At 39.2% G+C, this 12,711-nt stretch overlaps 1 protein-coding gene across 1 annotated transcript in view; it reads right to left on the bottom strand.

Annotated features, from left to right (window-relative positions):
* The window catches only part of MYO10 (myosin X), a 150,935-nt gene that overhangs the window by 64,701 nt on the left and 73,523 nt on the right, over positions 1 to 12,711 (bottom strand). Inside the window, exons 4-8 of the mRNA XM_031589235.2 lie at positions 7,716 to 7,903; positions 2,724 to 2,858; positions 1,439 to 1,563; positions 590 to 603; positions 390 to 474 (exon numbers count right to left, since the gene is read on the bottom strand). Coding sequence (XP_031445095.2) covers positions 390 to 474; positions 590 to 603; positions 1,439 to 1,563; positions 2,724 to 2,858; positions 7,716 to 7,903 — 547 coding nt within the window. The remainder of the gene's footprint in view (positions 1 to 389; positions 475 to 589; positions 604 to 1,438; positions 1,564 to 2,723; positions 2,859 to 7,715; positions 7,904 to 12,711) is intronic.

Below are 12,711 nucleotides of genomic sequence, written 5' to 3'. Positions count from 1 at the left end.
TTGCACATATACAAATGTAATTTCTTTTGTTCAGTGGATTTATTCTTTATGAGAGAGGATTAGAGGAACCAGGATTCTCCTCTTCGTTGTTGTGGAGTTATTCAGTACTGGCAAAAATATTCAGTTTGAACAGAGTGAAGCACGTTTGTCCCCAGGTAGTTTTCCCAGGGCCACAGCAGAAGCTGAGAGAAAAATTACTCACAGCTCGGTGACATTTCTCAACTAAGCAGGTGACTTTATTAAGTAGAGCTCAGATTCACACCCCATAAATTCCAGCTGGATAAATAATCTATTTCCTCTCATAGCTTACTAGGTTTCTGTTGCTGTCACTGTGGCTGACTGCTAATAGAGAGCCACTACAGTTGTAGGATTTGAGCTTTGCCACTCACCTTTCTCTCTCTCTTCTATCCCTGCCAGCAGAGCATAGAATATATGATAATTTCTTTCCCCAGGATTTTGTCTTACTACACGATTCTGTCAAAGTAAAGAATAGTTTATATTTCAGCATTTTAAGACAAACCTTTTTAATCTACAGTTTCAAAGAAAATATCAAACAAAATTAACCGAGAATAAGCAAATATCAACTTACTTTTTCCAATAAATCTATAGCCAAGAACAAAAACTCTGGTCAAGGAATAAAGCAAAAAGAAATTAATGCACAAGCTATGTATAAATTTAATTCTTTCATCTCAGATGATAGGAAGATCATCATGGTCTCTTCTTATTACATGTCTATTGCTACAATGGATGAACAAAGTAGCAACAAAAGTAATATTACAACAGTTAAAATGTCAGTGTATTCCCAATGTAATCACCTCCTTCTCTTCCATCCCATCAGAATTGGACTTGCAACCTCCTACATTTTAAACAGCATCTGCTTTCCTTTACTTTATCTTTTAAATAAAGTTTGGGAGCAGCTTTAAGGATGAAATTTGGTCCCTGTGTGGAACATCCTTGTGTATGTTCTCATCTTCACACTCTTCTAGAATTGGCTCATAGTCCAGTTTTGCCAATTGCAAGGCAAACCCAAGCACCTGACCCACCCACACTCACAATGTAGAAATTCAGCAGCTCTGCTCTTTTAAGTACTTTTCCAGAACTTAAAAATGTATCTTCAGACATAATGAATGAAGGAAAGAGCTTGGGATAACTCAACTTATGCCAAGAACTAAGGCTCTGTTAGCTCACTATGTAGAAGTGTGTGCACGAATCACGTTAGCAGCAGCAACATAAAATCCTGATCCTCCAAGAGTCTACAAATTTCACCCTGACACAAACACATGCAGAATTTTGTTACTACCTCCTTTTCCCAAGATCAGGTCGATTTAATTGTGCATATTTCAAAATAGGGTGAAAAGACAGAAAAGTGTAAGTCACTTCTCTCTCAGCCCTCCATAGAGGAGATGGCAAATGGAGGCATATCACCAAACAAGGATACAATCTATAATTCTTCCTCCCTGAATGTTTCCTTTCTGACAGATGTTCAGCTGAATAAACTTCCCAAAGCGACTTGAGTTGCTGTTGTAAACAGTCTTCGCATTGCCAAAAGCTTCCATAATTGGACTGTGAAAATACGGAAGAATGACAAAAGTGTTAATGTGTGACCAGAATAACATGAGTTTCACAGGAGACTGGTGAACAGAATAGCACTCTGTAAAGCCTACTTCTAACACCCTCCTCAGTCATAGACAACATCCTCAGTATTATCCTCAATTTATTAACAGTGGGCATCTCAATTTTCTGTCAAGAGATGCAATTATTCAAGAACAAGAAGACTGACAGTCCTAAACTACTTGGCAGCTTAATCATTAATTGTGCAAAAGATGCACACGGCTTTCATTATAGTACTCAAATCATAGAAATAAGAAATCTCAATTCATGCAAATTGTTATACAGACGTAGGAAGAATAGGGCTTGTCCTAAAGAAATTAAAAAATGTACACAAAGATACAGTCAGTAAAAAGATAAAGATGAGATGAAGCATGATAAACAAACGTAATAGCATCTCAAATTGTCTTTGTTTTTAAATAGCTTAGAACCATGTGGTATTTCATTTGAACACAGAGAACTTCTTTATGCTTGTGCAGTGTCCAACTTATCTGATGCATTTACTCATCTGTCTTATCAGTCCTCCTTATCTTCCCTTTACTGCTCACATAGTTTATCCTCACCATGCTGTATCTTGCTCTACCGTATCCTCAGGCTATATAAACCAACAGTTTCTTCCTCCCATCACCCATTTCCCTCTCTGATTACCTGAATTCAGCTCTGAACAAAAACGAAAACTGCTACTAAATCATCCATCTCCAGACCATGAATCTTTTTGCTTCATCCCACTGTGATCATGTCTCTCTTAGAGCATCTGGGTACTTTTGTTTAATGGAATTTTTCCCATCTTCCAATAATCATTTTATTGTCTAGTACATGCACCTACATCTTTAATTATATTGTAAGCTATTTTATTTCAATGACAAAACTACGTCTGTTAGAGATCTTCACAGGATTTTGATCCAACCAACTTTTTGTTAACCTCACCACACCTTAATACATGTTCTGTAAAACAGCAATAGGGCCCTTGGTACAAATAAAGAATAAAACCATGTTTTTCCATTAAACCAGGCTTTAAATATTTTCATCTTCTAAAACTGTCACACCTCTGTTAATAGAACCTTCATTCACCACCCAGGGCCATATGCAAGGGTACAAAGGGAGTACCTGCTTACCTGCTCTCAAGAATGGCTTGCTCCACACAGGAGGTCTTCTCTCTGCAAGACATCTCCAGCGAATGTTGGCTCATTGCAGACAAGAACTTGAGGATCAGCTTAGTGCTTTCTGTCTTACCAGCACCACTTTCACCACTGAAAGAGAAGTGGCAGAAAACGTTCCCACAGTTACATCCAAAGCTGATGGGAAACATTTCTAGTGCAGTTGGTATCTGCACAATTATGTGATTTTGTTTTTTTGCTTAGAATGTGCCAGACTCAGCACTGAGTCAGGACAGTGATCTACCTGCCCAGTCTAGACCACTGCCAGCCACCATTACACAGATGCCCAGCATTTCCCCTCTGTGTTCCTCCATCTTCCAGACATTTGCTGCTCAGAGGGTTCCAGATCTAGAAGAAGGTCCCAGACATAGAAGTGGTTTCTGTGTGTCTTTTAACCGCAGTGGATTTTTATTTCCTGGGTTCTAGCCATTTCCACATGCAATGATGCAATACTTCTGATTACAACTTTTTTTTTTCCTCTTGGAAACTACATCCAGTACCACAAAATTGGATATATATATAATTCTCTTTATATAATTTCTATTTTGTACTCCATATTTTAGTAAGTACTTGATTCTATTTAGTTTTATGACCACTACTGAGCATTAAGTGGATGGGTTCTTCGACACCTTTAGCTCTCTGGTATGGTGTTTTTCAGCTTGGGACTCGTTATTTTATGTTCATCAAATTGCCTCTGCAACTTCCTTTGTAAAATGGTTTATAAAACACATTCTTAATGAAATGAAAATCAAGAACAAGCACACTAAACTCTGAAGCTGCTTATACAATCCTACAGCACATAGATTTAACAGCAGATTAAGTCAGATCAGTCTTTCAGATTCCTTAGAAGACCTATGCCTAAAAAGATGCTGTCAAGGGCCGTAAAAGAAGGTGCTTTTTTTAGTACATAGTCAACTTTTTACAGCAGCTCTTTATCTCATGAATTTAAGCGTCCAGCTTGTTTCACATCACTGCACTCAGTATTCTGAATATATTGTGTGACAGGAATCCACAAGGCCCTCACTTAAGAGATTTTTAACCTTCCTCAGTGATTTGTTCTACACTGAGAATCTCACCAAGGGCACAATAGTCTGAACTCTGGACTGCCACAATGGAAAAGGGGTCATAAGGAGAGACTTCTCATTCTGAAGAACATAATACAAGTGAGGCTGTATCAACGTAACTCTAAATCACTTCTCATTTCTGTCCTTCAGCTTTAAATCTCCAAAGACAGATAGACACAGACAGAATAGCCCCCCTCAGCAAATACTGTTCTTCAAACGCACATGTGAATTTTGGTGTGTCAGTGTCGTAAGAAAGCTTTCCCTTCACAAGCCTGGGTCTCATCCAAAGAACAATTTGTTTTATGTTTATCTTCAAGCTGAAGAACAATAAGAAAAATGTCAGGCCATCAGATGATAACAGAGAGAACAAACTGCTGTCGGACTGTGATTTCCCACTCGTGGCACCAAGCTGAATGTAATTCAGGGTGACTCTTGCTGTTCTTTGTATTGTTCTGCAATTCTTCGGAGTGCTTTTAAGTGGAAGTACTATTATACCAGAGAGAAGAGTGTTTGCTCGCTTCTGTATGGACTAAGCCACCTTAAATAAAACGGTATTAAAAATACAACCTATTTTTCTGTTCTTACAACACTGGGGTATGGGGAACTTAGTCCCAACTTGTGAAAATGCCAGCTAATCACAGGTGAACTCAGCCCCTGCTTTTGATCAGGACAGGCTGCTTAGCTATTCTTTGAGCAAGAGAGACTCCCTTCTGCTCCTACCAAGGCACCCAGGCTTCCTACTCCTACCGGCCCCTGAGCCCAGCTGATGGGCATGAATAGCAACCACTTCAGCTGAAAAAATCAGAAGACATTAACAGTTCTTTAATGTGTCTGTTGTAGTATCGAATGTAACTGTAGCAGGCATTTTTTTTGTTTGTTTTAAATGAAATTGAGGTCAATGTGAAATTATTTAATTATTTAATGTGAAGTTATTTAATGTAGACATTTTTTTTTTTTCAGTTTCTGTGCTAAAATACAACATTTTATATCTTGGAGAGTGAAAACACCATTTCACAACTGTGTTAATATTACAATGCCCAGGTTGTGCACACTTTCTTCAGTTTCTTCTGAAGTTTCTTCTTCAGTTTCTTCTGAAAATATGCCACTGTTGACATTTAGGCTGCAATGTCTTTTTTATGCAGCATTATCACAAATTGGAATAAGCCTATGTAACACAGCATGATAAATAAGCACCTATGGATGACTCCATTTAATATTATCTCTTCTGTAATCTCCTCCTTTTTAACTTTTGCTCAATATACCAAAAAAATGTATTGAGTCACTACTGCTGACTCAAACTTATGTTTTGTTTTTCTGAAACAAGCTGTTGATTTAGATTCTTTTCCTATTATCCCTCTCATTTTATTCATACAGAAAAATATTCCAGGTATTTTAACAGTCTAGAACCTTTGTCACAGTTTTTTGTTTTTTGTTTTTTTTTGTTTTTGGTGTTTTTTTTTTTTGTTTTTAACTCAGCGCTACATCTTTAAGAAGCTTCAAAACAAAAGGGAATTAAATCTCAATGCCAGCAGGGGGCACTTCAAGTCCAGAGGATCACAAAAAAAGCATTCTGAGCTTCACTTCATTGGGCTGTCAGATAAGTTATGGGGTCTTCAGATCCCAGTAACAGCAGCAGGTAAATATCAGAATGTGAAAGTTACTCTAATAATCGATTCATTTTAACTGATGTTACTGTTTAATGTGTTTTTGCGATGGAACAAAATTCCCCTTTGTTTCACGCCCTTAATAACTTTTGGTTACCCCTGCAGTGGTCAGGCAGTTTGTCTTAATGAACTGTTCTATCTCTGACGTGAAATATAAGACAAAGATATTTACCCAATTTCAGACATTGCAGAGCTTCACAGCACCACTGTTTCAAATGCCAGAAATAAGCAGGAACACCTGATAGTGACTTGTCTGAACACCTTAATCTAAGCCAGTAAATGATACATGCATGAACAAAATGTGGAAGATGACTACCAAGTTGCTGTGTCTTCACTCCTGAAGCCCCAAACTAAGAATCCAAGCATGGGAATTTTCCTAAACCTCAGCAGAGCCACTGAAAACCATTAGTCGTTAAAAAAAAAAAAAAATCTTGCCCAGAGTCATTTAAAGATATAGCAGATATTGCTGTTTTAGAAAAGTAGATTTTGCTTTTAATTGTTTGTTTTGAATTGTACATTCCTTCATATTTTGTAGAAACTGGAAGCGTCCTTGTATTATGGCACTTGCCTGAAACACTGAACTTTTACAAATCACTGCTTTGACCCAGGCTATAGTAAGCTATTTTAAAAGAGACTTCTAAGGCAAAACTCCTCCATAATATGGTTTATCTGTACCAAGGTTTACAAAGACTGTTTGAGACTCCTCTGGAACATTAGAGACTTCTGCTTGTTTCCTTTTTAGGACACAACCTGCTTTTCCCTTGGCAGCTTGTGGGGAACTGGAAGGAAGGGTAAAATATGTGGGCTAGAACAGAATGAAATTAATAAAAATAACAATGGCCACCTGCTAGGCACCAGATATGATTTCACACCCTCAAATTTGAGTATGTGAGCAATTGAGTATTGCTCACAGGTAATAACCTGACATTACACCATGGAATCATGACTCCACGCTAGCTTTTTTCACATGATCAAGATTAAAACTTTGTATGTATAGAACTACATATGAAATTAAAAAATAAAAGTAAAATAAAGAAAAAATACAATTGAAAAAAAAGCTGAAAAAGCACACACAACTCATCACCACCTTTGTCATCATCAGGCAGGACCAGCCCAGAGGAGAGGGCATGCAGGGTCTGTGAGCCAAGAGCTTTCAGCTAGTCAAAAACAGAGCTAGCTGTGTTGCATGCACCTCATCCACATTCTGACAATGGCTTGTGTGCTGAACTACATGCACCAAATCCTCTTCTTACTTAGGAAACCTTGCAATTTCTTTCTGTAATTTTAAATGGTGATGGAAACTGCCTATTACAAAATGTGCTGCTCCCACTTTGCCTCATCCTCTCTCTGTCCCAACGGCCATTAGTGCTTTGATCCCACTACTGTTGCATGGGCTCCCAGGGAGGTCAGGAGACAGGCAATATTGTGTCACCTTGTGTTCAGTTCCCACACTGATCACATTTACTTGTGCTGTAGGCTGTGGGACACGAAGAGCAAACAGGCACAGAAATATTTAAAGGGGAGAAGGAGGAAAAACAAAAAGCTCTCCCTGCATTGTGCATCAGCCCCTTTATTGAGCCTGAAGGTGCCATGCTGCAATTGCCTCCAGGCTGGTCCTGCTTACTTGGCAAGCAGGACTTCAGTGTCCCCATGCATGTGTGAACCAATGCAGCAGAGCTGACAGGCTGGGAACAAGGAGCCACACCAGGCAAAGAGTTAGCTCTTCATTGCTCATCAAGAGGAGCTGAAAGCTCCTAAAAGCTAATGAAATGCCAACTGTTCTCAGTGCATATTCAGCAGCAGCAAGATCCTGAATACCAGCGATGTAGTGGATCTAATGGGAAGCTATTAAACTGTCATTAAATTAAAGCAGAACGAGATTAAGAAAGGAAAAATAATCAGGCACAATCATGCAGCTGAAATGGGGATGGTTTCCTCTTTTGCTGGTGTTATTTACAGCATTTCTTGAGACTGTCTTTTTTTTTTCCCCCCTCTAGATACAAGACCAGGCATCTAGTGGAGACAAATTATTGAACTGCACATGGATGTGTTTTAAAAGTCTAACACGATACATACTTCAAAGCTCTCCCCAAAACTCTGATGATTGAAAGCCTGCTTTCTTCTAGAATTTTCCTCTCCATTCAGTCCAAATATTTGTTTCTAAATCTTGAGAGGTTCAGTTTCAGGGATAACGAGGTATAATCACAGCAGCAGCCATTTACCTGATGAGGATACACTGGTTGTCATGACGCTTCCAGAGGCAGCGGTAGCACTCGTTTGCCACAGCGAAGATGTGAGGTGCAATCTCTCCCATGTGGTGCTTGCTGTATCGCTCCATGGCAGCACAGTCATACAGGCCTGGGATGGTCTTGTAAGGGTTCACAGAGGCCACTATGGAACCGATGTATGTCTGCAAGCACACAAACCAGAGCTGTTACTAGACGTGAGGTAGAACAGAATCATAAACCTCACAAATCAAGGAAAACAAACATGTTGCTAAAAGTGTATCACTCTTCACGGAGTTTGGGTAAGGGTGGAGAGTAATTTTCCCCTTTGAACAAGAGCACCAGAAGGGTGAAAATAAGCATCAGACAACATGGCAGTCACCAGCCCAATTACAGGGTAACCGGCCCAAAGAAAACACATGAACTGGCAGATGTTGACAAAACCCTGGATGTACACAAAAATTGACTACTGCTTTGAAGCACAATGGCAATTGAGGAGGCATTCATTTCTATCCCACTGCAATTAGAGAGCACATCAGTTAAAGCCACCCAGGTAATAGCTTGTGTCCATTGCCATAACTCATTGAGCTGTGGTAACACGTAATCACGTGTAACAGTCTATTTGCACTGCTGTTTGTTCTCTGTCTTTTCTGTCCGCCTGCTTCACAGTTATTCTCTAGCCAATTGACCACATTTTTTAAATAAAATCCTATTAAGTGAGGCAGGAGATAACATTAAGCACATTATCAACAAAATTTCCAGTGCATTTATGGGGCATGTAAAATGGACTGATCTATCATAAGGTGTGCGGGGGGGTTCCCACTGTGACGATGATGTCATTTTGTTAAGTACTCATTCTGGGGTTACATGCTAGAAGCTAACACCTGGCTCCAACAGCCCTACTGTGCACTTGCAAAGATCTGGGCTGCTGCTCTGTAACATGGTCCCCATACACAGACAGATGCTTTGTCAACAGATAACCCTGTCATCACCACCAAGAATCAGCTATGAAGTTCACAGCAGTACTGGGGCTCTCTTCATTCACCTTACACAGACAAGGCTCCAGCCTCCACTTCAGCACCTTCTCCAACAAAGTCTCCATGGGTACACTTGCCAAAGCTCTGGCTATCAGCTCCCTCACATCTTTTTCTCCTCTCTTTCAAGCTATTCCATGTCCCCAGAGCATTTACATTTCCAATCTACCTGCCCCCTCCCTCCTCTTCCCCTTAATTAATATGTAATTATCACGGTGTATCAGCTCTCCTATTTCACCATTACCCTGCTGTTTTATTTCCCATTATCCATCTGCTCATCCTCTGCCAGGCCCAACACAAGCAGCAGAGCAGCAATAGAACTTTTGCTAAGGGAATACAGAAACGTCCTTGAAATTATGATGATTTTATTAGATGTAGTGGGAATACTCCTCCTCACTGTAACTCCAGTACATTTTACAGAACTGTGAGCTTTCAGTCCATGTGCTTTATAAAAACTGCTATGCTGTGCAATAGCTCATAAGGTTTCAGCTAGAGGAAAGATACCATTTCAACACAAGATCGTATCATGGGGCAATTACAGCACTAAGACAACCACTTAATTTCTTGGGATCATCCCCTCTTGAAAAAACTTTCTCGGTTCAATAAATATTTCAGCACAGATTGCATGGGAAAAAAATTAAGAGGTTTTTTTTGTTTTCTTTGTTCTGTTTTTTTTTTTTTTTTTTTTTAATTTATTTACATGAATATATTTGCAGGTACAACCAATGCGATAGGCCACTACACATCTTTACCTTATTTAGATGTCTGACTGAAGCCTTATTAGAAAGTAAAAATAGTAACTTGAAGCACACCACTGTAAGAGATGCCATGGCAAACAAAGAAATAACCCCCCTCCAAACATATGAACACTGATGTTGCAGTATCCATGAAAATAAGGAGGCAGCATTCATTTTGGAGCAATTAAATTTTTATTTTAAGTCAATCCTCCACCTGCCAGCTTCCCTCTGGATCTCTACAAGCCCTGCAGTCAGGGCCTGAGGCATGATCAGATGGTCACCACACACAGGACAGCTGCTGGCTGCTCACCTCACTTGTGCCTGTGCAGGACTCTGCCTCCTGTCCCCCTGGAAGCCCTGATCAGCCTCCCAGTTTGACTGCTTGTTTTCAGGGTAGGCTTTCCAGTTTTACAAGTAAAAGCACATTAACAGCAACTTAAACTAGTGCTAAGATACAAAAAAATAGGCAGGGCTGCCAAGTTGTCTCCTGAGCTATTCCTGCACCAGGCATCATCCATATTGCAAATTAGAGCAGTTCACTAAGAAACAGGAAGTCTAAATTACTTTATTATGCTAATATCACAAGGCAGCTGTTCAGATGAAATTGCAGAGAAGGTATTTTCACTTTCACTTTGCTTAAAAAACAGTGAATTAATTTTTCTCTTTGTTCCTTGCAGTTTCTAATTTGATTCTTGCAGTCAATAATTGCTTATTTTAATGAAAGCAGTTCAAACTCCAAAGCAGTTATGAATAGGAGAAATATTCATGTGTCTGCCAGAGCACAAGGAAGCAGACAGAATTTCTGAAGATTTGCTGCTGAAAAAGTCTGAGGGGAATTTCGAAGCCCTGTGTAGGGCTTATATCACAAGCCTGCTTTCTTCTGTTATGGACTAAACTGGCAACAACTCATTATAAGATCACCAGTAATAAATAAATTTGTATCCAAAAATGATTAAAATTGAGCAATTTAGCCTGAATCATGCCTTAATTAATTAAGCAATTAAAATGTTGTCCTCCTTTCCTGCATTCAAATTTTTTACTGAAATTTTACAAATTTTACACTAGATGATCATTGTGGTCCCTTTCAACCCAGGCCATTTTATGATTTTATGATTCTATGATTTCCCAGAACACTTCTGCACCACATTTTAACACAAAAAGAGGAAATGAGATTGTTTGCTGGTCCTCTAAGAAAACTTTCAAAATTGGAAGTTCAAACCCTGTCTTCTCAGCCACACATTCAGTAAGATGATGGCATCACAAGATTCAGGCCTTCTAAGTAAAAGGAAAAAGTAAAGTAAGAAATTTCCCTTAAAAGTTTTTTTCAGGATCTCTACACACAGAAGCAACAGATAAGGAAGCTGCCCTACTACCCAATCACTTCATTAATCCTATAAACCAAACACACTCCATAGATCAGGACCACCTTATTGCCCTTTATCTTTTCCCCTTCACACAATCTTTGTTGTGTATATCTTATCAGCCTTTTGCTCCATGCCCAGTAACCATCCACCTTCCACTCCTTCACCGTTATGCCAAGACCAGGACTACTCCACAACAGCTTTCCTATTCCCAAGGATTCTTTAATGATCTCCATGTCTTACCCAGGCATGCTTTTCCCATGTAAGGTCATCAGTTTTATCACATGCAGTTTTTCTCATGACCTCTGCTCCCCCTCTGCATCAAGGTACTCCTCTGTAATTCCCAGACTTTTAACAACCGATTTTTCCTTCTTAAATAAATAAAAAGAAAAGGACTTATTTCAAGTTTTGCATGTGGTGCTACAGGAAGGGTTGGCGAGAATGTAGGAGGACTCTGCTAAAGGGCATTACATGCTGCTCCCAAACGAAGTCTTTGATCAACAATTTGAAGCTAATCTGAAGCTAAAACTGGCTGCAACATTGAAACAGGCACAAGAAGACTACAGTCCTCAATTTCAATCACTGTGCTCCTTCACTAACACCAAATATATTCTTTACTATTTTGCTTTTTTTGATACCAGAAATGCTGGAACTGATCAAATACAGAATTAAGATGCTTTGTAACAGATATACACATTAACAGTAAGCTACCACTTTGTCTGGACCAACTCTCTTTTCACAATACTCTCAATACTTTCTCCTTTGGGAACAAAAAAACACTTATTACAAAAACAAAATTACACTTACAGCACATCAAAAACTATGTTTCTGGATTGTTTTTGAGTAACTCTGGAGTCACTGAAGGAATGGATCCTCTCTCTGACAAGGACGGGCTGGTTGCGTTTTGTTTTGTTATTGATGGACTATCAACCTATCTCTGTTCCACACTGGTCTCATACCTTTAAATCATCAAGATTACAGCAACAACACCCAATTACAATGCTTGTGCTTTCACATGCAAAATCGAAACAATTCTTGAAAGACCACATCACAGCTGTCACACTTCTGTACCTTTTTAACACTGAATTTCAAGGTTTCAGGGTGCCAATCTGCAAATGGAAGCATTTGCCCAATGCTGTAGGCACCGCCTCCATTGTTTCCAGTTCTTCTATGTAAAAGGATTAATTGTAGTGATGACTGCATGTATGCTGAAGCTAAGTTAACTAGATTAGCCACCATATACACGTCAGCATAGAAAGGAGAAAGAAAGCTGGACCACATTTTGATGTGCTTTTTAGGAGAGGGAGTAGAAGGGGCACAAGCATGTCATAAGAAGGATGATAATTAATGCTCTTATTCATGGTAGGATCTTGATTTATACTCTCTGTGGTAAGAACACCTCATATTTCAGCTGGTGTCGTGTTTATTTCACTGGGATAGAATCCAGTTTTCTCCTTAAATTATAAGTTAAAATGTCTGAAGCCAAACTTCTTTCTTAAAAGCCATAATCAAGCTGAATGACTAGACTACAAGTTTAGATGTTCCCAACCAATCAAGCCATTTGTGTGAGGGAAATGTCATACTCTGTAATCATCCCTACATGCTTAGGCTTCTGCAACCCTCACCATGTCTGGTGACTCATGGTGGGTTTCCAACAGCCCAAATTTACAACAGCTTTTCTTTTCCCTATTGTTGCACTCCTTGTCAATTCATACATCACCATGACTCGTAAGTTTTCCTTTCTTCTTCTCAAAGTCAGCTATAGAACTGACTACAAAATGACATGTTTGTAAACACAAAGGACATGATACAATGTGAGACTGAGCATCCTGAGGAGAAAACCTTTTGAAGGGAACCAGAA

The sequence above is a fragment of the Phasianus colchicus genome, chromosome 3, assembly GCF_987193195.1.
Source record: "Phasianus colchicus chromosome 3, bPhaCol1.hap1.1, whole genome shotgun sequence".
Taxonomy (NCBI): domain Eukaryota; kingdom Metazoa; phylum Chordata; class Aves; order Galliformes; family Phasianidae; genus Phasianus; species Phasianus colchicus.
Note: the sequence above shows the minus strand (reverse complement) of the source record. Positions and strands in the feature narration are given on the sequence as shown.